Source organism: Tupaia chinensis, unplaced genomic scaffold, assembly GCF_000334495.1.
Source record: "Tupaia chinensis unplaced genomic scaffold, TupChi_1.0 Scaffold145814_1, whole genome shotgun sequence".
Taxonomy (NCBI): domain Eukaryota; kingdom Metazoa; phylum Chordata; class Mammalia; order Scandentia; family Tupaiidae; genus Tupaia; species Tupaia belangeri.
This window is the reverse complement of record NW_006205672.1, coordinates 512401-533429: the sequence shown is the minus strand read 5'-3', so window position 1 is coordinate 533429 and position 21029 is coordinate 512401. Positions and strand designations below refer to the sequence as shown.

The 21029-nt window shown below is 47.4% G+C and overlaps 2 protein-coding genes across 2 annotated transcripts in view; one reads left to right on the top strand and one right to left on the bottom strand.

Moving 5' to 3' along the window:
• Positions 1 to 13023: 13023 nt before the first annotated feature.
• Positions 13024 to 18935, bottom strand: MRPL9 (mitochondrial ribosomal protein L9). Its single transcript, XM_006168402.3, has 7 exons — positions 18673 to 18935; positions 18368 to 18524; positions 17060 to 17184; positions 16810 to 16860; positions 15745 to 15846; positions 13622 to 13705; positions 13024 to 13499 (listed from the first exon to the last, which is right to left on the bottom strand). The coding sequence occupies exons 1-7, from the start codon at positions 18823 to 18825 to the stop codon at positions 13365 to 13367; spliced, it is 807 nt and encodes a 268-aa protein (XP_006168464.1). The 5' UTR covers positions 18826 to 18935; the 3' UTR covers positions 13024 to 13364.
• Positions 18936 to 20526: 1591 nt separating this feature from the next.
• Positions 20527 to 21029, top strand: part of OAZ3 (ornithine decarboxylase antizyme 3) — a 4752-nt gene continuing 4249 nt past the window's right edge. Inside the window, 1 exon segment of the mRNA NM_001290632.1 lies at positions 20527 to 20759. Coding sequence (NP_001277561.1) covers positions 20593 to 20759 — 167 coding nt within the window. The 5' untranslated portion in view covers positions 20527 to 20592.

Here is a 21029-nt window from a genome sequence, read left to right as displayed (position 1 = left end):
AATGTCATGTCAGGTCTTGGTGCATCTTGTCTGCTGAGGTGTTAGGCTAGGTTCTGGGTGAGACATAAGGTAGGTCTACTGTGCAATCGTTCACGGCCTGGGGAAGTGGCCTGCTCTCTCTCATAATCTTGCTTGTCTGGTGATCTCTCCTGTTAGACTGAAAGCTCCGTGAGGGCAGGGATCAAACCTGATGATCTAGCTTGTTCACTACTGAGGTCCCAGCTCTTAACAGCTCTGGCAAATAGCAGAGTCTCAGAGTTGTGGAGTGAATGAATGCATGCATAACTGAGAGCAGTCACAGTGTAGCCCATCCACTGCTATGGTAGCCTTCATACTTCTAATGGAAATAAGTACATAACACCGAGGGAGAAAGGAGAAAGAGCATGGATCTTGCCTGTAGGAGAGGGACGTCTCAGGGAAACTGGCGGTGGTGGCCAAGTTTGTGTGTTGGGGAGAGGCCTGAGTGTAAGAGTGCCTCAGGGGTTTTGGTTCTGCTGAGCACCTGGAAGTGGCAGACCCTGTTTTCTTGCTGCTCAGCCTCATTTCCTTTTCTTCCTTGCTAACAGAACTCCAGGTTTGTCGAGGGCAGCAGTGGGCTCAGCCCCCTGTGGACTGCGTTTGACCTGGGTGGCTGGCCTGTACAATGACATTCTCTGATTTTCCAGCCCTCTTTGTAGCTAGGGGCAGCCATGTGTCTACCAACTATAGGTAATAGGATGCCAGGGAGTTCTAGGAAAGCTTTTGCTTTGTCTTGCTTGCTTTTCTTTTTTTAAAAAAGAGAGTTTTTTTTGTTTTTGTTTTTTGTTTTTGTTTTTGTTTTTGTTTTTTTTGCTAGAGGGCGCATGTGGTTGCCGGAGACAGAGAAAGACAGAGGCAGAAAGTAAGAAATCACCTCTTGGTGAGGTGGCCACACCACAGTCCCTTCTCCTTCTCTTTGGATTTTGAGTACGCACACACACGTGCCTGGTGTGAATTTTAAGCAGCTGGGTCTGGGACTCAAACCGTGGTTGATTACATGGGTGTCCAGTGACATAACCATTATGCCATCTGCTGGTTCCAGCTTTTGCTTTCTTAACAAAATGAAAGGGTATGTGTATGTGTGTGTGCGCCAGATTAAGCAGGTATAGCTCTTCCCTTTCTTTCTGACTAGACCTGAATGCAGTGTCTAAAGCCATCTTAAGACCATGAAAGGGGCCTGTAGGTGGCATGCTGGTTAAAGGCGTTGAACTCCCATCCCACATGGCCACCTGGAACTGATGGCTTGCTTTCTCACTTTCCCTCTCTCTCTGATCAAAGTGGAAAATAATAATAATAAATAAGGTTAAATAAAAAATAATTCTTTAAAAAAAAATTAAAAGACCATGAAGTCTCAGGCATGGGGATAAAAGCCAGGCTCCTAAAGAGGCAGAGGACAGGTCAGAAGACCCTGGGGCCCTGAAGGCACTTCGAGTGCTTGAGAAGCAACAAAATCCCCTACCTTTGGAGTTCTTGGCAAATGGGAAGGGTGAATCTCTAATTTGTTTTGAAATCAAACCAGAGTTTAAATCCTGACCTACTATCTACTAGATATGTGGCCTTGGCCCAGTCACCTGTCTTCCTTCAGCATTTGGTTTCTCATCTATCAAGTCATCTTGTAGTGCCCACCTCTCAGGCGGTTTGGATTCAGATAAAGAATGGACAGTGCAGAGCTAGCAGATGGCATAGAGGTTAAGGTGGCTGGATCCCAGGTGACCAACTTCATGGTTGGAGTCCTGAACCCAGGGGCTTGAAAATCATACTGGGTACATGTGTGTGTGTGCCCAAAATTCTGTCTCTGGTGATCTCACACACACTATGGCAAAAACTAAAAAACAAACAAGATGAAACAATAAAGAAGAGCCTTACTAGGGCTAGAATGGCAGTCCTTGCTAGAATGGCAGTCCTTGCTAGAATGGCAGTCCTTGCAGAGACAACAGCAGTCCTTTCCCCGTTCCTCAAACACACCAAGGTGGTCCTTCTCCAGGCCTTTGAACTCTGCCTGGTTTCGCTTCCCCAGATCTTCCATGGCGGATGGTCTAAGTTGGGAGTCTGTGCTGAACAAAAGGGATCCTCCACCCCACCCCCCAGCCCCACACACATAGGCTTCTTTTCTCACACAGCAAGTTCTGAGGCAGTGGCTGCTGGTATTGGCTCAGGGCTGTGTGTCTGGAGTATTCTTCCTCTCCCTCACGGTCAGAGGAAGACAGGAAAGGACTGTGCCAATGGCACCTGGCATTCTATTAATACTGTTATTTTATTTTATTGGGTTGTTGGAAAAGTCATAATACATTTTTGTATAGAGAAACAAAAAATATGTCATAACTTTTCTGAATACCCAATATTTTAGATTTTTGTCATGGGGTGTGGGCACTCACCAGAGAGAGAAGGAAAGTGAGGAATCATACCCCAGAGAAGGCCACATCGCAGTCTCCAGTCTCCTTTCAGGATTTACACACACACACGGTGTGTTTTTCCAGGAAACGAAACTCCCCAGGACCCCCTGCCACCCTTGCTGACTTCACTAACACCTCACTGGCCAGACTGTGTACATCCCCCTTCTTTGAGGGAGGCTGGGAAGTTGAGTCTTCAGGCAGCCAGCAGTGCTCTAGACAGTGTCTTGTCACTGTCTCAGTCCTTTCCTAGTGATCCAACAAAAGTAGCTCCTTTCAGACATTTGTAAAGTAATTAAACACTCTATTCTGCCATCCTGCTTTGTTTTCTTTATAGTACCTGTCTCCCTTTGATACTAAGTGTTGATTTTGTTGTTATTGTCTGTGGTCCTGAGAATGTGAGAGGCCTGGTCAGTCCTGTCCATCACCCCATGGTCACCCACAAAATGCACTTGCTGCATGACTTCATGGACAGATGGACAGACAGTTGGTACATGGAACTGCAGGGCGAGTCCCTGATTCATGCAGTGGCATGAAGGCAGGAGATGAATTCTAGGCATATTTAGGAGGGGAACTGAGAAAACTTACGATTCGAGCGGGGTGAAACTATACGGGAAGGTGCAGATTTTTGACTGACTTTCGGGTTTCTTGCGTGGGCAAGGAGAGTGATGGGGGATCGTTCATTAACACAGAGCAAGGATTTAGGCAAGAACTGGGAGAATGGGGAGATGAATTTAGACCAGAAGGTTTCCACTGAATCTGCAGTTGGCTTATGGGTGATATGAATGTGGGTGCCTTCACCAGGACAGGCGGAAGCCAGATGCCAAGGCTTGGAGCAGTCATGAGATGAGGACGTGGAAGTGGGAGGCAGCTTTCTAGGAGCCTGGCTGAGAGAGGAAGATGGAGGGGCAGTGGTTGAGAAGCGAGGTCAAGGCGGGGCTCTCGTTATAGGACTTGGTTGAGATCCAGTGACTCAGCATTTTCACCTTTTAATCTATTTTACTTTTAGGCTAAAGAAGTTAGCAGCTTCTTGCAACTGCAGCTCAGATTGGATCTGAAATCCGGAAAACAGAGGCATGAGCTATTATAATGAGGGGGCTACTGGCGGGCCTCGCTTGGCCCTCTGTGATGCAGCACAACGTCTGTGTGACAGGTTTCTCGTCCTCAAAGAGGAGCGGTAGCCCTTTCAAGGCTCACAGTGAGGGCTGCCTGGGTCTGGTGTTCATGGTGGGAAGGAAGGGCCTGGCTAGAAAGCAGGGCCCAGCTGTCTGCTGGACCAGCCTCTACTGCCCTCTCCTGGCCTGGCTGTGGCATTCACCACTTGGAGAAGGCCATTCCAGGCCTAGTGGAGAGGACAAGAGGAAGAGAAGAGGAAGTAAGGCTTGGTGTGGGAAACCTTCACAGGTCTGCAGATTCCTATAATAGTTTCTTTAGAAGTTACTGCTTCAGCGAGCACTTTAGACACTTCCCTCATATGTATTTTTTTTCTTTTTCTTCAGGTTCTGCTATAGGGTACATGTGCTCCCTCCCCCCACCCCCCAGGGGATGCCATACCACAATTCCTTCTCCATTTTCCTCTTGAAATTTTGAGCTTGCGCACAGATGCACCTGGCATGATTTTCAAGAGGCTGAGGCCAGGACTCGAACCCATAACCAGCCATGTGGGATCCAGCACCTTAACCTCCACACCATCTGCTTATTCTTTTTTAAAGCTTATTTTCATGAGAAGGGGCGGGGAGGAACAGGGCTTCCCAACAGGGTATTCTCCCCGAGTCTCAGCTAGGCCATATCCTGGGTACATGAGCATACTCAGGCAGGTCCTGTGATGTGAGCCCAGGACCTTATCCATGTGGGTCCAGTTGTGTTACTGCTGTGTCACTAACTGCCCCTGCAAATGCTGCCTTCTTACATGGACCTGTAGCCTAGTGGTTAAGGGAGTCAGATCTCACTTGGCTAACCATGGTTCTGATTCTGTCCCAGCAACTTGAAAACCATGCTGGGCATATGTACAGGTATGTCTAGAATCCAAATAGGATGGAGAAATGGAGGAGAAGGGACTGTGGTGTGACCACATCCTGTCGGAGAATGCTTTCTCCCTCTCTCCCTCTCTGGCAACTAAAAACAAAACAAAAATGTCTAAAGAGAGAAACCTTGCAAGGTTATTCATTCTAAAGAGCGAAACCTTGCTTGATTTTTCATTCATTTATTTATTCACTCATTCAACAAATATGAAGAGACTTTCAAAAATGTGTGAAAATGGAATTAAAACATAAATTTTTGGCAGGACAAGAAATTTTTTAAAAGAATTATTTAGTTTTAATTATGTTTTAACAATTATCTAAGTTTATTTATTTATTTATTTAAATTTGACTAGAGAAGGACAGAGTGGGGGCGGGGGAGAAGTGAGAAATGAAGAAGCCGCCAAGTCCGGGATTCAAACCATGGTTGTCCATGTGGGAGTCTAGCACCCTTAATCACCATTCCACCTGCTGCCCCTAGTTTTAATTATTATTAATTTTTTATAGGACACATATGCTCACCAGAGAAAGAGAGAGAGAGAAAGCAAGCCACCAGGTCAGGGACTTGAACTGCAATCAGCCATGTGGGAGTCCAGTGCCTAAACCATCACACCACCTGTTGGCCCCAGGACAAGAAATTTTGAAATCTATGCAGAGTCCTTTCATAATACACATTTTCCATGAACTCTCTGAAGATCCCTGATATTAGGGCATGTTATATACTCAAGATGCAAGGTTTTGGGAATGAGAACCCTCGTTCTCAAGGAACTCATGTTGGGCGAGAGAAGACAGATACATAGATAGTAACAGGTCATTCCGACCATAAGACTCAGGGTGCTCTCCACCACATACAGTAGGTCACAGCAGTCAACAGTAAAATCCACATACAATACTTGTTTGGCTTTGGAATGCACTATGATTGTCTGTATGATTTTTCCCTCAACTGTGATCCTTTTTTCTGAAGAGGTTTTGTTGTTGTTGTTGTTTTGCTACAGGGTGCGTGCACTCACCAGAAAAACAGAGACAGACAGAGAGACAGCGAGAAATTACCTCCAGGGTGATGGCCACACCACAATCCCTTCTCCATTCTCCTCTTGGGATCTTGGGCATGCACGCACACAGGCCCGGTGTGAGTTTAAGCCACTGGGTCCAGGATTCGAACCACGGTTGACTGCATGGGAGTCCAGCGACATAGCCATTATGCCAACTGCTGGTTCCTGGTCCCTTTAACAATGAAGCAGCACATACCACACACCCAACCAGCTAGGAAGGAAGAGAAGCTGTCTAGAGCAGTGAGAAGTACCTAAACACACTCGTCTGTGCCAGCCATGGGGGCACAAGGGTCCTGAACTGCTCTGTGATGCTGAAGCCCCATGGGGAGCTTCTAGTTTGTGTCTTGAAGGTTCCTGTATACATCAGGCGTGTGTGTGTGTGTGCCTGTGATCTTTCCTGGCTGAGCTGGGGGTGGATCAAGGTGTGAAGACCCTGTTAGGGTTACCTCTTTCTCTTCCTCATGAAATAAACTCAAAAAAGGTACTTGTCTAGGTGAGAAGTATCAGAACGAGTGTGTCTACTTGACACACTGAACGGTGCTGCTGTGGTGCTATGGTGTGGCTCCAAGATGCCCCCTGCCCCAGGCCCAAAACATCCACCCCTGGGCCCCAGGCCCCAGCCCTATCCCAATGCTGCTGGGAATTCTGGTGGCTGACAAGACCCAGTTGAGCCCCCTCTAGGAACTGGGTCTGACTGGAAGTCTTCCCCTGTCAAGTTCCCTCCTGGGGCAGCCTTCTGCCCACTGGCTGGTGTGAGGGCAGACCGGTGAGGACAGCCCTGCAGGGTACAAACCTCCACAGCAGGTCCAGGGCTCCCTCTGTTCCGCCTGTGGCCTCCATTTCTTCACAGTGTGGCTGATCCTGAGAGCACAGCCTACTGTTCTTATACTCAAATCTCCATCTCAGAGTCTGTCCCAAGGCAAACTGGCAGCATTCCGTGCCAAGAGTGCTGAGAAAGCAGATTCTAAAATGGGATCAAAAGGCAGAATCACCTGCTGGCCAGCTGGCAATGAGGACCATGGCCATGGCGTGGAGAGCTCCCCACTCCCCTGCAGGCTGGGCCAGGATGCTCATTCTCTGGTGCTGAGCTGGAATGGGATCCTGGTGAAAGAGAATGCAGGAGTGGGGAATATATCAGGTTTGATAAATATATTGGGTTGTATAAAGACAGTGGGATTGAATAGCTGTTGCTGGAGGCAGTTAATACATCGGAGAGACCATGAAAGGTGAGAGTGATTGATCACCAATTAAAGGCTGACTGTGAACCCCCAAGGCCTCTTTAGCAACTTAGAAAGATCCTTTTATCTCCTGCCTCTGGAGGATCCAAAAAAGCTCAGAATAAGGTCCAGGATTTAATGATAAGATTAGCAAGGCTCGGAGGCACATGTGTGTGCATGCCTAAAATCCCAAGAGGAGAATGGAGGACAAGGGATTGCAGAGTGGCCATCCCCCTGGGTGGGGTGGGAGGTGATTTCTGAGTTTCCATCTCACTGTCTCTGGCAAGCATGCTATGGCGAAAACCTTTAAAAAAAAAAGACTTAAAAAAATGCCATCTTAAAAAAATAAAAACTTAAAGTGCCACATTTCGCTCCCCTTTTGAAGACCTAAAGGGTGCAGGGATGGTGGTCCCCACCACATTGCCATTTAATTTACCAGCCTGACCCCTGCTAAACCTAGGCAGATCCTGGAGAAGGACAGTGGATTACTACAACCTCAATCAGAGAGTAATTCTCTCTCCTACCCAAGTGTGCTATCTTTGCTAGAGAAGAGGAATGCAGCCTCAGGCACATTGTACATATTTATGTGGGCAGTGCATTCTTCTCCATCTCAAGAATGGAAGATCATGAAAGTTTGCTTTCATTACTAAGATGAGCAATAACAGACATTCACACGTTTGCCCATGGACCACGTGAGCCCTCCTCTCTGTCACAATATAGTCTGAAGAGACCTGGCCCATCTGGAGAGTCCACCAGACATATTACTATACTCATGACATCACAGGAATTTCACAGGCAAGCAGGAAATGGCAGTACACTGGAGGCCTTGGTGGGGTAAGTGTCCTTTGACCCCACAGCTGTGCAGGACTCTGCCATACCAGTGACGTTTTTAGAAGTCTGGTAGTCTGGAGCATCCGGGACATTTTCCCCAAACAATGGAGAAACTGCATTTCATACCTCTCACCAGTAAGAAGGGAGCACAAGGGGCCAGCAGGTAGTTAAGGTGCTGGACTCCCACAATGTTAACTGTGGTTCAAGTCTCAGACCCAGTGCCTTGAAACTCACACCCGGCAGGTGTGCATGCATGCTGAGGTCCTGGGAGGAGAGTGGAGGAGAAGGGATTGTTGTGTGGCCAGGCCCTCTGGGAGGTGATTTCTCGCTTTTTGTCTCTATCTCAAGGGCACATACCCTATAGCAAAAAATCTCTCAAAATAAATAAGTAAAAGAAAAAGGAGCCTGGTAACTGGTAAACCTCTTTGGGAGTCTGAAGTTAGAATATTCAGAACTTGCTCTGACTCAAGTATTAGGTGACATAAAAAGCTGTCATCTTTGGGTGGGGTGCAGAGCAGGGAGAAGGGTCTGGAACAGATCAAGCTGTGGTACAAGTGGCCATGCTGCTTTGATCCACAAGACCCTACATTGTATTAGAGCTGTCGGAGGTCGGCCGAGACCACGCACTATTCATGGCAGACCTTGGTAGGAAGTCACACATAGACTCCTACCGTTTTGGAGCAGGGAATCTTGTACGCCTGTTGAAAGATAGTGCCTGGGGTGTTACTGAGTCCTGGTGAAAACAAAGTGTTTGCCGAGAGACATTGAGTAACCAGGTAGCTGTAAATGCTTAGGTTCTGTCAAACCCAAGTCATAAGGTCGGGTGGGTCCAGCAACAATCCTTCATGAAATGGAAGTGGCATGTACAGGATTAGCACAAGCAGAGCTTAGAAGGCAAAAGGAAGCTGTGTATGCAGGTGATTGGGTCCTATTACCCACCACTGTGCACTGGTGCTTCTCCCTCAGTTTACATCTACAGTCCCTTGTGACCAGATGATAGAAGAGGAAAAGGCTGATTTTGGTTACTGAACGGGTTGTCTCAGGAGGTGAAAGATTGTGGCTGCACTACGTCTCATATAGAGATGGCTTGGAAAGGACTGAGGGGACGTCTTCCTAATGGGTAGAGCTTCACGCAGCACACCAGCCTAAAGTAAGAAATATGTACACGCTCATGTGCAATGAGAAATGACTTGGCTGGAAGAAGAAAAATTGTAAGATTAAAGACAAGCAAGTTGGGGAAAATGCTGGTAGCATCCCTAAGAATGGGTGTACAGTGTGATGATCTTTGCATCACATGGTGAAGCTCACCAGGGGACACCCACCACAGGACAGGCATCGACAGCCAAGCAGAATGAATGGCTCAGCTACACGGCATTAGCTAGCCATTGCTGCTGGCATCCCAGTGCTGGCAAAATGCACGTATGCATGGAGAAGCCGTGGTGGGGCCTCCATGGCCTCCCCAAGGTGATCTGACTACTGATACTGTAAATGTCACACTTGCCAGCAACAGAGACTGACACTTACCCTCATATGGCACCATCCCCCAAGATAACCAACAGGCCACTTGGCGTAAGTTGAGTACCTTGTATCCTTGCTACCTTGGAAGGGACAGCGTTCCATCTGGACTGGGAATTGTAGATCATGGGAATGGGTTTGCCTTTCCTGCACGTACAGAGTTTTGACCTACTAGGCGAACCAGCAGTTAGCGTAATGGCTATGTCGCTGGACTCCCACGTAGTCGACCACGGTTCGCGTCCCGGACCCGGTGGCTTAAAACTCATGCCGGGCGCGTGTGTGTGCGTGCCCATGATCCCGAGAGGAGACTGGAGGAGAAGGGATTGCAGTGTGACCATCCCCCCTGGGGGATGATTTCTCGCTTTCTGTCTCTATGTCTCTCTCTGTCTGTCTGGTGAGCGCACGCGCCCTATAGCGAAAATCTCTCTCTCAAAAAAAAAAAAAAGAGTTTTGACTTACTAGCATGAATGAGATCTCCTACAATATGGCCTTGGACCAAGAGAACCGCTGTATAGCAAAGAAGTACATACAGCACTGGGGACAAGACCATGGGATCTGCTGGCCTAATCACTTACCATGCTACCTGGAAGCTGCCCCCGATGGAGTGATGGAACAGTGGGTTGAAGGTGCAGCTAAAGCACAGCTTGGAGATGATACCCTATTAGGACGAGGCATCACCTTCCAGGATGCAGACCCACAACCATGGCTATCACATAGCACTGTATCCCCAAGTAAAATATGTGCATCTAGGAAACAGGGGTGGATATAGAAGCAGCCCCCATGACAGTTCCCCCAACTGGGGAAACTGCCTCCTATCCCCGCACTGGGCTCTGAAGGTTTAGAGCCCTCCAGTTCTCAGGAGGTATTTCCACCAATAGACACACCAAAACTCTCATTAAACTATGGGGTAGGCTCAATGGTGCAGGGGTAATGTGCTGTTCAGAAGATGGGTGCCACATGATACCTGCAGTTCACATCCCCAGCTGTCAGCCTGACATATACTTGGAACACATGTGCAAGTGTCTGGGCTGACAGGCTGGAGGACTGAAGGAATCATGGTGGGACCAGACTAGAGGGTGTGCCTCTCATTTACATTTGCTGTATCAAATGAAAACACCCTCTAAACTGTGGCAGCCACTAGATTACTTCAGATCACCAGGAGACAAGGCAGTGAAAGAAATCATCCCAGCAAGAGTAACTAACCCCAATCGTCGGGAGGTAGAATTGCTGTTGCCCAATGGGGAGACAGAATATATGTGACACTCTGGTCATCCACTCAAATATCTTGTTTCTCTTTTGCCCAATTTCGGTAAGTGGAAAAGTGCAATCATGGCCTGAGAAGGGCATAATAGCTAGGTAACTCACCTGGACCAGCAGAAGTGAAGCCTGGAGTCGGGGAAGGAATTTAGGAAGGGACATAGAGGGCTTGCCCACCAGTTAGACAAGCTATAGCATCAGGGACTGTGGTTGCCCTCAACTATCTTTTTAAGTTTTTCCAGAAAGAGATCCATCAGAATCAGAACTTATGAAGGGATCTGGGCTCTGGTGTGCTGCTTGGAATCACCTTTGGGACTAGAGTACTTCCTCCAAGCTGAGAAGGCTGACAGCTGACAACTCTCACCTGGGCCCCTCTCTGGGGACCTGCCTATGATCCAGCCCACTCATCTTGGGGCATCTTGTTTGCGCTCCCCATGGAACTGGTCAAGGCCTTTGTTGAGGCTGCATCAGCCCAAGTTCTCCCTCTGCCCAATCCTGCTTCCTTCATTGTCCCACAGGCTCTGGTCCATGGTCCTCCCATAAAACTTCCTAAGTGCAGGGGCTAGCGGATGGTGTGGGGGTTGTGGGCGCTGGACTTCTACATGGCTAACTGTGGTTCAAGTCCTGGACCTGGTGGCTTCCTTTCTCACTTTCCCTCTCTCTCTCTCTCTGATCAAATTAAAAAAATAAAGTTAAGTAATTCTTAAAAAGAAAAAAGCTTCCTATATGCAAATCTCCAACACAGTACTTGTGCCAAGAAAGCCTGTAATGGGTAATACTTTTTGAGGTTAGTTATGTAGAATGTTGTACTGCTGTTCAACTGGAGAGCTTTACAATGATGGTAGTCTGTACCGAAAGAGGCTGTGCTAAGTGAGCCATCCACATCAAAACAGTAGGGATAAGGACCCCTGGAATTTCAAGTCCCAGCCAGTGCAAAGCTGGGTATAGGTATCAGTACAACTGATGACAGGATTCTCATTGGTCGAGATGAAAGTGCTTACTTGGCTTCAAGTGGCAGGTGGGTTCAATCAGGGTAAGAGAGGGTAGGAAAGGAGTCAGTGGTCTTATGCCTACCCCCCTACATCACATGGCCTCACATTACACTTGCATACACATACATGCACCTGGCCTGGGTTTCAAGTCACCAGGTCTGGGACTCGAACTGCGGTTGGCCATATGGGAGTCTAGTGACATAACCTTTATGCTGACCCCACTGATGTTCTTTTTTCTACTAAATGAATTTTGAAAAATAAATTTTTAAAAATAAATTATTCTTTTCCTGAACTGCGTTCTGCTATAGGTTGCGTGCGCTAGCCAGAAAGACAGACAGAGACAGAGAGAGACAGAGAGAGAGAACGAGAGAAACCACCCGTGGGGGGGATGGCCACACCGCAATCACTTCTCCTCCATTCTCTTCTCAGGATCTTGGGCACGCACGCACATGTACATGGTGTGAGTTTAAGCCACTGGGTCTAGGACTTGAACCACAGTTGACTATGTGGGAGTCCAGCGACATAGCCATTATGCCAACTACTGGTCCCAATTTATTCATTAAAAAAAAAAATGACCAGAGAAAGACAGAGACAGAGAGAGACAGAGAGAGAGAGAGGAAAAGTGAGAAAGCAAGTCACCAGGTCCAGATCTTAAATTGTGGTATGCCATGTGGGAGTGTCCAGCGCCTTAACCACCATGCCACCTGCTGGTCCCAAACTTACACAGAATTATCTACTTCCCTCATCTCCCATCAAGACCATTATTCCAGAATGACCAAATGATCAGCTCCATATGTTAACCTTGGTCTGAAAGTCAAGGTATCTTCTTTTAAAGAATTTCAGGAGCCGGTTCAAGAAACAATACAGATATCTCTCAACTCCCTTTAAAAGAAATCTGCCGGAGTGTGCATAAGCTGTCAGAGGGAAAAGAGAAAAAATAAAAAAGCACCGTATATGGGGGATGGTCACACCACACTCCCTTCTCCATTTCTTCATCCTCCTAGGATTTTGGGCATACACACACATGTGCTTGTTTTTAAGCTGCTGGATCTGAGACTTAACCTGTCTTGTTGGCCATGTAGGATCTAGCCGCCTCAACCATTAATCCACTGGCAGGCCCTGGAAGTTCCCTTTCAAAGCTTTTTATCCTAGCTACATTTCCCCCTCACAATTACCTTTCAGTATTATTCAGATGACCTTAGAGAAGCAGAATCCACTGATAAATTTTTTTTAAAGAATCATTCGATTTTATTCATCATTACTATATTTTAAAATTTGACCAGAGAGACAGAGAGAGAAGAAAGCAAGCAAGCCACCAGTTCTGAGGCTTGAACCATGGTCAGCCATGTGGGAGACCAGCACCCTTACCATCACACCACCTACCAGTCCCACACTGATGACTTTCTCAATATAGCTAATGAGAGAGAGAGCGAGAGAGCGCGTGCATGTGCAAGAGCGAGCTGCCAGGTCTTGGACTTGAACCATGGTTGGTCATGTGGGAGTCCAGCACCCTTAATGTGCTAGTCCTGAGAGTAAGTTTTAAAACCAAAGACATAATGAGCTTATTCAGTGTAATTTGCTCCTAGTGACTATGGGATATAACCTGTTGATGTATTCTTCCTCCCTCCTTTCTAGCAGCAACTTCAGTGGCTCAAGAGGACATCCCACTTGGATATTCTGTCCCCAATCTATTTAGCTTACTTAAACAACCCCCCCCCCCAAAAAAAAAAATATAAAAAAAACACCACCTTTATTTCTGCTAGACACAAATGATCATATTGGATGATGACACTGCGCAAGCACTGGAGACAGTGGTTAGCTCTTCCTTTTGTTCCATGAATGTCAATGGAGGAAAGGCCTATTTCAGTCCACTAATACCCAGCTTACTCAGGGTTGATGAGAGTCGAAGGTGGAGGCAGCCAACATGGAGCGTTCCACATGCGTACACAGTTCAGGCTCATGTCTCCCTATGTGCTTCAAAGACCCACATTTGGTCATCAGAGCTGGGAATGCTGGCCCTTCTTGCTCTACTGCTCCTCTAACTCTGCTTTGCTGCCTTAGAGGGAGACGAAGTTCAGATGTTCTGGGAGTCAGTGGGGGCCAGGCCCTTGTCAGCTTGCTGGGCTAACCAGTGTTTGTATCTTTTGGTCTTGGGCCTCTCGAAGTTCACCACAGACATGGGCACTCTCACAGTGTCAAGCCCGTTCACCTGCACAGGAAACAACAGGAAGCCCGAGGTCAGTGGGGCAGATTAGAGCTACCACTACCCAATCTGAGCTTTTCACCTTTTCCTCCCAGACAGAAAAAGGAGAAAACATGTGAAATACTCACTGTCACCTCACACCAGTACTCGCCCCACCGTGTGATAGGCTCTTCTGGTAACTTCAACGCATGTGGGGCAACCACAACACCAAGCTGCAAAAAATCACAGTCAAAACAAACTTTGGTTTTCTGGCTGCCACTCTGGTAAACTCATAAAGAGGGCACCAGAATTTCCTGTACAGGGACCAATGAAACTGAAGAGTTTACTCTGGCTGATTCTACTGGAGAGCACAGACTTCCAGAGATAGAAGTAGGAAACTCAGTCCTACTTTCCCAGAAAGGGAGGGGAATTCAGTGAGAGAAATGGCGTAGGACCAATATCACTTCATACACAAAATAACCCTTTCCCAGTGAGTCACATATCCCCAGGTTTTCCCTCGCTGGAGCGGAGATAAATGGAAACCACCACTTTTTCTTTCTCTTTTTTTTATAAGAGGCTTTTGCTTAGGGTGTGTGCATTCACTGGAAAGAGAAAGGTACAGTGAGGGGAAGTGAGAAATCACCGCCCATGGGGGGATGGCCATGAAGCAATTCCTTCTCCATTCCCCTCCTGGGATCTTGGGCACACAAGCACACGTGCCTGGAGTGAGTTTCAGGCCACTGGGTCCAGGACTCAAACTGTGGTCGGCCAAAGGGGAATCCAGTGACATAGCTGCTACACCATCTCTGGCCCTCCTTTTCCATTTTTTGCAATTAATTTTTTTTAGGGTTTGTAAGGCACGTGCGCTCTGAGTGAAACAGAGACAGAAGACAGAAATTGAGAAGTCATCCTCTAGGGGCAATGGCCACGTGATATCCTTTCTCCTCTAGTTTCCTCTCAGGATTTTGGGCATATACACACATCTGGCATGATTTTCAAGCCCCTGGGTCCAGAACTTGAACCATGGAGTTGACCATGTGGGAATCCAATGCCTTATCCACCATACCAACTGTTGGTCCAACTACCACCTTTTCTTATCAGTCTTTAAACTCTTTGTTGAATCTGCCAGAGGGTGTGTGTGCTCAACAGAGAGTGCCAGAGAAAGGGAGAGAGAGAAAGCAAGAAAATTCTCATGGTGCATGGTTACTTGACAATCCCTTCTCCATTTCTCCTTCTTTTTAGGATTTTGGGCACACATGCACATGTGCCTGGCATGTTTCTCAAGCTGCTAATCAAGAACTTGAACTGTGTAGTCAGCCATGTGGATCCAGTTGCCTTAACCACCAGGCCACAAGCTGGTCTTAGTCCTTAAATTCTATATGACCAAGAGTAGCAGATGGCATAACAGTTATGTTGCTGAATTCCCCACGTAGTCAACTATAGTTTGAGTCTTAAACCAGGTGGCTTAAAACTCATGCCAGGTGTATGTGTGTGCATGCCCCAAATCCTGAGAAATGGGTGGAGGAGAAGAGATTGTGGTGTGGCTATCTCCCCTGAGGGGTGCTTTCCTGCTTTCTATCTCTGTCTCTGCAGCGAGCTTATGTGCTGATAGTAAAAATAATCTCTCTTGGGAACCTGCAGGTGGCGTGGTGGTTAAGGATGCTGGACTCCCACATGGCCGACTACTGTTCGAGTCCTGGACCTGGTGGCTTGCTTTCTCACTTTCCCTCTCTCTCTCTCTCTGGTCAAATTAAAATAAATGAATGAATAAATAAAAATTTTAAAAATCTAATAATAAAGTTAAAATGAATTTTTTTTTTGGAGAGGTTTTTGCTATAGGGCACGTGCGCTTGTCAGACAGAGACAGACAGAGAGACAGAAAGCGAGAAATCACCCCCCAGGGAGGATGGCCACGCCGCAATCCCTTCTCCTCCATTCTCCTCTCAGGATCTTGGGCACACACGCATATGCGCCTGGCATGAGTTTTAAGCCACCAGGTCCGGGACATGAACCACAGTCGACTATGTGGGAGTCCAGCGACATAGCCATTACGCCAACTGCTGGTCCCAAATTAAAATAATTTTTTAAAAAACCTCTCTTTAAAAAGAAGTGAATAAATTCTACATGACCATCTTTAGTCCTTAGTCACTTTCCTTCCACCCTCCTGCAAGTAAGAGTTAACTCCCGTGGGATGATCTCTTTCCTAACAAAGGGGCTCCTTCCCAGAGGCAGCTTCCACCCTCAGGGGTACAGGGATATTTAGAACACTCACATTCTTGAGGAAGTGGCGAGCAACTATATCAGGGTTCAGCTCCCATTTGACATTGTTTTTCATCCCCACTTCCAGATGACAGCTTCTGAGAAACTTCACTGTCTGAAAGGAATTACAAATAAGGGCTGGGTTAGAGCTAGAGACAAAAGAAAGGAAACATGTTAGCAAGACTGCAAAATCTGAGAGCTCAAGAAAGGGCCATAATTTCTGCATCAAAGCCAAGACAGGTGAGAAGATGAATGGGAAATACAGAATATTCTTATTGTCTCAGGGCTGATACCATACAAAATATTTTAGCAATACTTTGTGGGGGATGTCACCTATACTTTGCTGTTTTCTGAACAAGGAAAAATAGACCATGTCAAATTTAAGGAGCCATCAGTGTACCTCAGGATGGAATGACTTTTCTGGCCCTTCAACCCTACCCATATGCATTCTGTTTACAGAATGCAGTATAATCTCAATAGTTGAGGATTTAGGATACTTTATAAATCTCTCCCCAATCCTCTTTCCAGTCATATGTTTCCTATTTTACACTATATAAATCTTCTGCTTTAGCAAGACAGGTCTACTTTCTATGTTAAAATATGTCTTAAATTTATAGTTGCACTTTTTTTCCCTTAAGAACACTTTCCCACCCTCCTGGCCTATCCAAAGTCTACTAATCCTACCAGGCTTCAGACTCACCTAGAAAAAAGGCCTCCTCAATTACTCCCAAACCCGCTATGGCCCATGTCACTCTTATACTACAGTGCTTTGAGTTTACTGAGCGCCTTGTCGTGTGTCTGTGTTCTATCCAACCTGCTTATAAATACTGCTGGAAGCAGAGCTCTGGCCTCATGTTTCTATTGGTCCCTGGGCCAGACTGGGACCTCCCTCATTAAGCTGGGAACTTTGCCCAACAGGCCAGTATCTCCTAGAGGTCTCCATACCAATTAGGTGAAAAAACCACAATACTTCTCATTTCTCCCACCCGTGTTTGTAATCAGGAGACTTCAATGAAATCAGGGAGACTCTCAGAAAGATTGGTGACTGCTGTAATAGACTTTTTATGTGTCTACTCACCGCCTCACCTGCCTTGGTCTGGATCTTCTCTAATTTTCCTTCTTGTCTCAGCTAAAAAAAGAAGTTAAAGATGAAAATAAAGAAAAATTAGCCCATGCTAAGTAATACCAAATTCTGAGCATAGGCTGGGCTTCTGGATTCCATTCTATTAGCCCCGACTTCATTTGCAAATTAAATATCAAAGGGGAACTGCTATAGGAAATCTTAAATTTTATTCCTCTGAGACCCTCTGTTCGTCCTTTGAGCTCACCAACTTCTCCTCTTCAAATAGCTTTCTGTTTTCAGGGGATGCATATACAGCTAGTCCCTGAGGAAGGAGTCGATTACGGCCAAAAGATTTCGTCACTGAGACCAGGTCACCTCGGACTCCAAGTTCTGCCAATGAGAATAGAGGCACTGAAATCAGATCTAGAAGTCCCTAAAGAAAAAGTGGTCAGGGACCAGCAGATGGGCGTAATGGTTATGTTGCTGCACTTCCACATAGAAGACCATGGTTCAAGTCACGGAGACTTAAAACATGCTGGGCACAAGCACATGCGTGCCCAAGATCCTGAGAGGAGAATGGAGAAGGGATTGCAATGTGGCCATCCCCCTGGGGGGTGACTTCTCACTGTCTGTCTCTCTGTCTCTCTCTGTCTGGCGAGTACATGTGCTCTATGGCAAAAACTTCTCAAAAAAAAAAAAATTTAAAAATGGGGTAAAGGGACCAGCAGTTGGCATAATGGCTATGTCGCTGGACTCCCATGTAGTCGACCGCGGTTTGAGTCCCAGACCCGGTGGCTTAAACTCACACCGGGCGCATGTGTGTGCGTGCCCAAGATCCCGAGAAGAGAATGGAGGAGAAGGGATTGCAGTGTGGCCATCTTCCCTTGGGGGTGACTTCTTGCTTTTCTGTCTCTCTTTGGTGAGAGAGACAAGTGCCCTAGAGCAAAAAATCTCTCTTTAAGGAAAAAAGATGATCAAAGAAACACCTCATATTTTCTCACAGTGCTTATTCTTCTACCCCAAAAATGTTAATCCATATTCACTAGGAACAACACTTAGACTGCTAATTAGTTTATTTAGAACCTGATGTAAAAATTAAGCATTCTCTGTAAAGAGTGAGGAGCTGTCCCATCAGAGGATTTCATCATCTGCCTCAGGTACTGTCAGGCTTCTCTCCCCACACTCTGTTAATGGTAATGCTGCAATCATGTCTTCTTTTTAAGAGAATTATTTAATTTTATTTATTCATTCATTTATTTTTCATTTGACCAGAGAAAGACAGACACATAGAAGTGAAAAAGCAAGCCACCAAGTCCGGGACTTGAACCGCAATCCACCATGTGGGAGTGTCAAGCGCCTTAACCATAACGCCACTGCTGGCCCGGCCGCAAGCATGTTTGAACTTCCACGCAGAAGGCTAAAGTCACAGTACTTCTTTGGCTTCCTTTTCTCACATACAAGGACGCCTTTTTCTTCAAAGTAGATAAAGCAAGGCCAGCAGCGAGAGCGCAGGGAAAAGCTGACGCCGAACAGGACCAGCCCGAGCGTGGAAGCGCCTCGGCCGGGGCCTTACCTTCCACAGACTGCGTGAGAATAAGCTCCAGGTTTTCTTTGGGCCGGTGTTTTGTGTCCTCCACCAGCTTGTAGACGGGTGGGCGCGGGTGAAGCCGCGACTTCCGCCTCTCCCGGGCCCGCGGCACCTTCCACCAGCGCTCCACGATGACTGTGCCCTGGCGGCCGGGGAAGCGCGCGTGAGCGAGACTCCGCAGAGCCCACCCTCGCCCCCGCCACACCGGCCCGGCCGCGCCAGGCGTCAACGCGCCCCAGAGGGCGTGAACTGCTCCAGGTCGAGGACCCACACCCAGCCCCGGCCCTCACCCGACTGTGCGAGAGGCTGAAGTCGCGCTCCGTGCCGAGGGCTACTCCTTCAAGTCGCGGCCGGACCGACGCCCGGATTCCTCTTCGCAGCAGCGGCTCAGCGCCCGCCCGCAACAAACCTCGGCCCGGGCCCGCGAAAGTGGCCACCGCCATGTTCCGGGCACAGGGACAACCGCGAGGAAGGACCCGGCGCCCGGCGGCAGGAAAGGCCCCAGCAGGGCTGCCCGCGGCGCGCCTGAGCCCGCGAGCTTCGGTCTCGGCCCGGCGGGGGCCGCAGCTCCACGGCGTATCCGATACCCCGGGCGGGAGAACTGAAATATAATAAATGCTTCTTGCCTCAGCATTTTTTCACTCCTCTTCCTTAGATTTTAGCCAGGGGCCGGAGGACGGCCATAAATATGGCAGATAGTGGAATGAGTGTAAGGTGCTGGAATGACACCGGGAAAGACACGATCTACCTTTTGGCTTCACTTTGGCTTTGAAAGAGGGCTTTGGTTTTCGCTGTAGTCGGTGCCTGAGGTCACTTGGACGCTGACGAGCGACGGCACTGGATGGGAAGGCGCACAGCATGGCTATGGTTAGCAGCCTCACCGCCTGTTGGTCTGATTCAGTGAGGCCCACTTGGGTCACCGGTTACTTCAATCCTGTCCCATCCCCTTAACATTCCTGGTCCTCGTTTATCTGTTTTTCCACCACAGCAGTCATCTCTTATAGGGCTCGGGTACTCCCCAGAGAGGAGGAAAGCGAGAAATCACCTCCCGGAGGAAATGACCCATGCCATGATCCTTTCTCCTCCATTCTCCTCTTGGGACATGGGGCACACATGTAGCCGGTTTTTCAAGCCTCCTGGTCCAGGACTTGAGCCCTTCAGTCAGCCACGTGGGAATCCAGAGCTTTATCACCATGCCACCTGCTGGCCCAGCAGTTATCTTCTAACACAGGACGATTTACTTAGTTATATTCTAGGTTTGTTCTCTCACTTTTAGAACATGTGTTTCATAGGGAAGGGATCTTTTTTTCACTGATGCATCCCAAGTACCTAGAATGGTGCCTGGCTCACAGCAGTCCCTCAACAGTTTTGTCAAGTGATGAATAAATCAATATGCAGAGATCTCAAACTGGTGGCCCCAGAACCAAATTTTACTCAGAATGCTGATTGTTTAATCATCAGTATTTTTGACTTAGCAGCTAATATTTTATTTTTAAACCGGGGAAATTTACTACAAGATTTTCTTTTGTGTTTCTGATGAAATACAACCTGACCTGGCACATCTGAGTCTGCGTTCCTGCATGGGAACTGGATGGAACCAGTTGTGTTGGCTTCTTCCTTTAGACAGGGTGTGAATTTTCTGTTTTGCTACAGCCTTTCCATGAAGCTCCAGTAATTTCCATTTGCTGTCTGGGCCCCTGGAAACATTAAGTTTTCAATTTTTACCCTACAAAGCAATAGAAAAAGCATATCTGTAGCACCCCTGGGTTATTAAATTAGGGATGATCATAAAAATATTGAGATGGTAGGAACTGGGGAGTAATTCATCAGGTCAGTGCTGGACCAGAGCCTTGGAAACCCCTGCAGTGTCAGACATAAACTCTAGGTGCTGAATTTTAGCGGAAGTGGAGATCTCAGGGGAAGGACCAGGGCAGATGGGCCCAAGGGATCAGTTCAGGCAGGGCTTTTGCCAACTAGGACAGAGGTTCTAAAGTGTTTTAACCACTGGTACAGCCATAAAGTGCACCAGAGCCTTGGTTACAGGGGGAGGCTGGGGTAGAGGAGTAGCAGAGTGGAGCCATGAATGACATAAGGGTTGACCCTTGTCCATGTCATAGTGCCTACCGTGTCACAAAGGTACCAGCTTGCCTAAACCTCTGCCACCCATCTCTGAACTTCACTTTGCCGCAGGGAGGCACTGAACTGAGAAACTGCCTTGTCACAGGTCACGCCCCTCTGTCTACTCCCTTTCTTATATCAAGAGGGGAAAAACACGGAACTGCCTCTACCCGATCTGGTCACCATACGCCTATTACCTTTACTGTTACAAATACCGGATCACCCTCCGGGAGAAGATGATGCCTTGTTGTTATAAAAGGTACTCGTTTCATGTCTACTTTTTGTTGTTCAGAAGAACAGTAAAGATGATTTTTTTTAAATGTTAAGAACTTCCTAAGTGGCCAGAAGTGATAGTAGCTAAATAGGGTGGAAAGCTGGCATGGAACTTGAGAACATTAGCATCCAACTGGCCTGAAAATTGAAAACTGGTTGGTTCCCAGGAAATACAGAAGATACTGCGAGAGCCTGGTGCTCTGGGCCTAGAAGTTCTTGATTTCTCCCAATTTTGGATTCTGGGATAAACTAATGT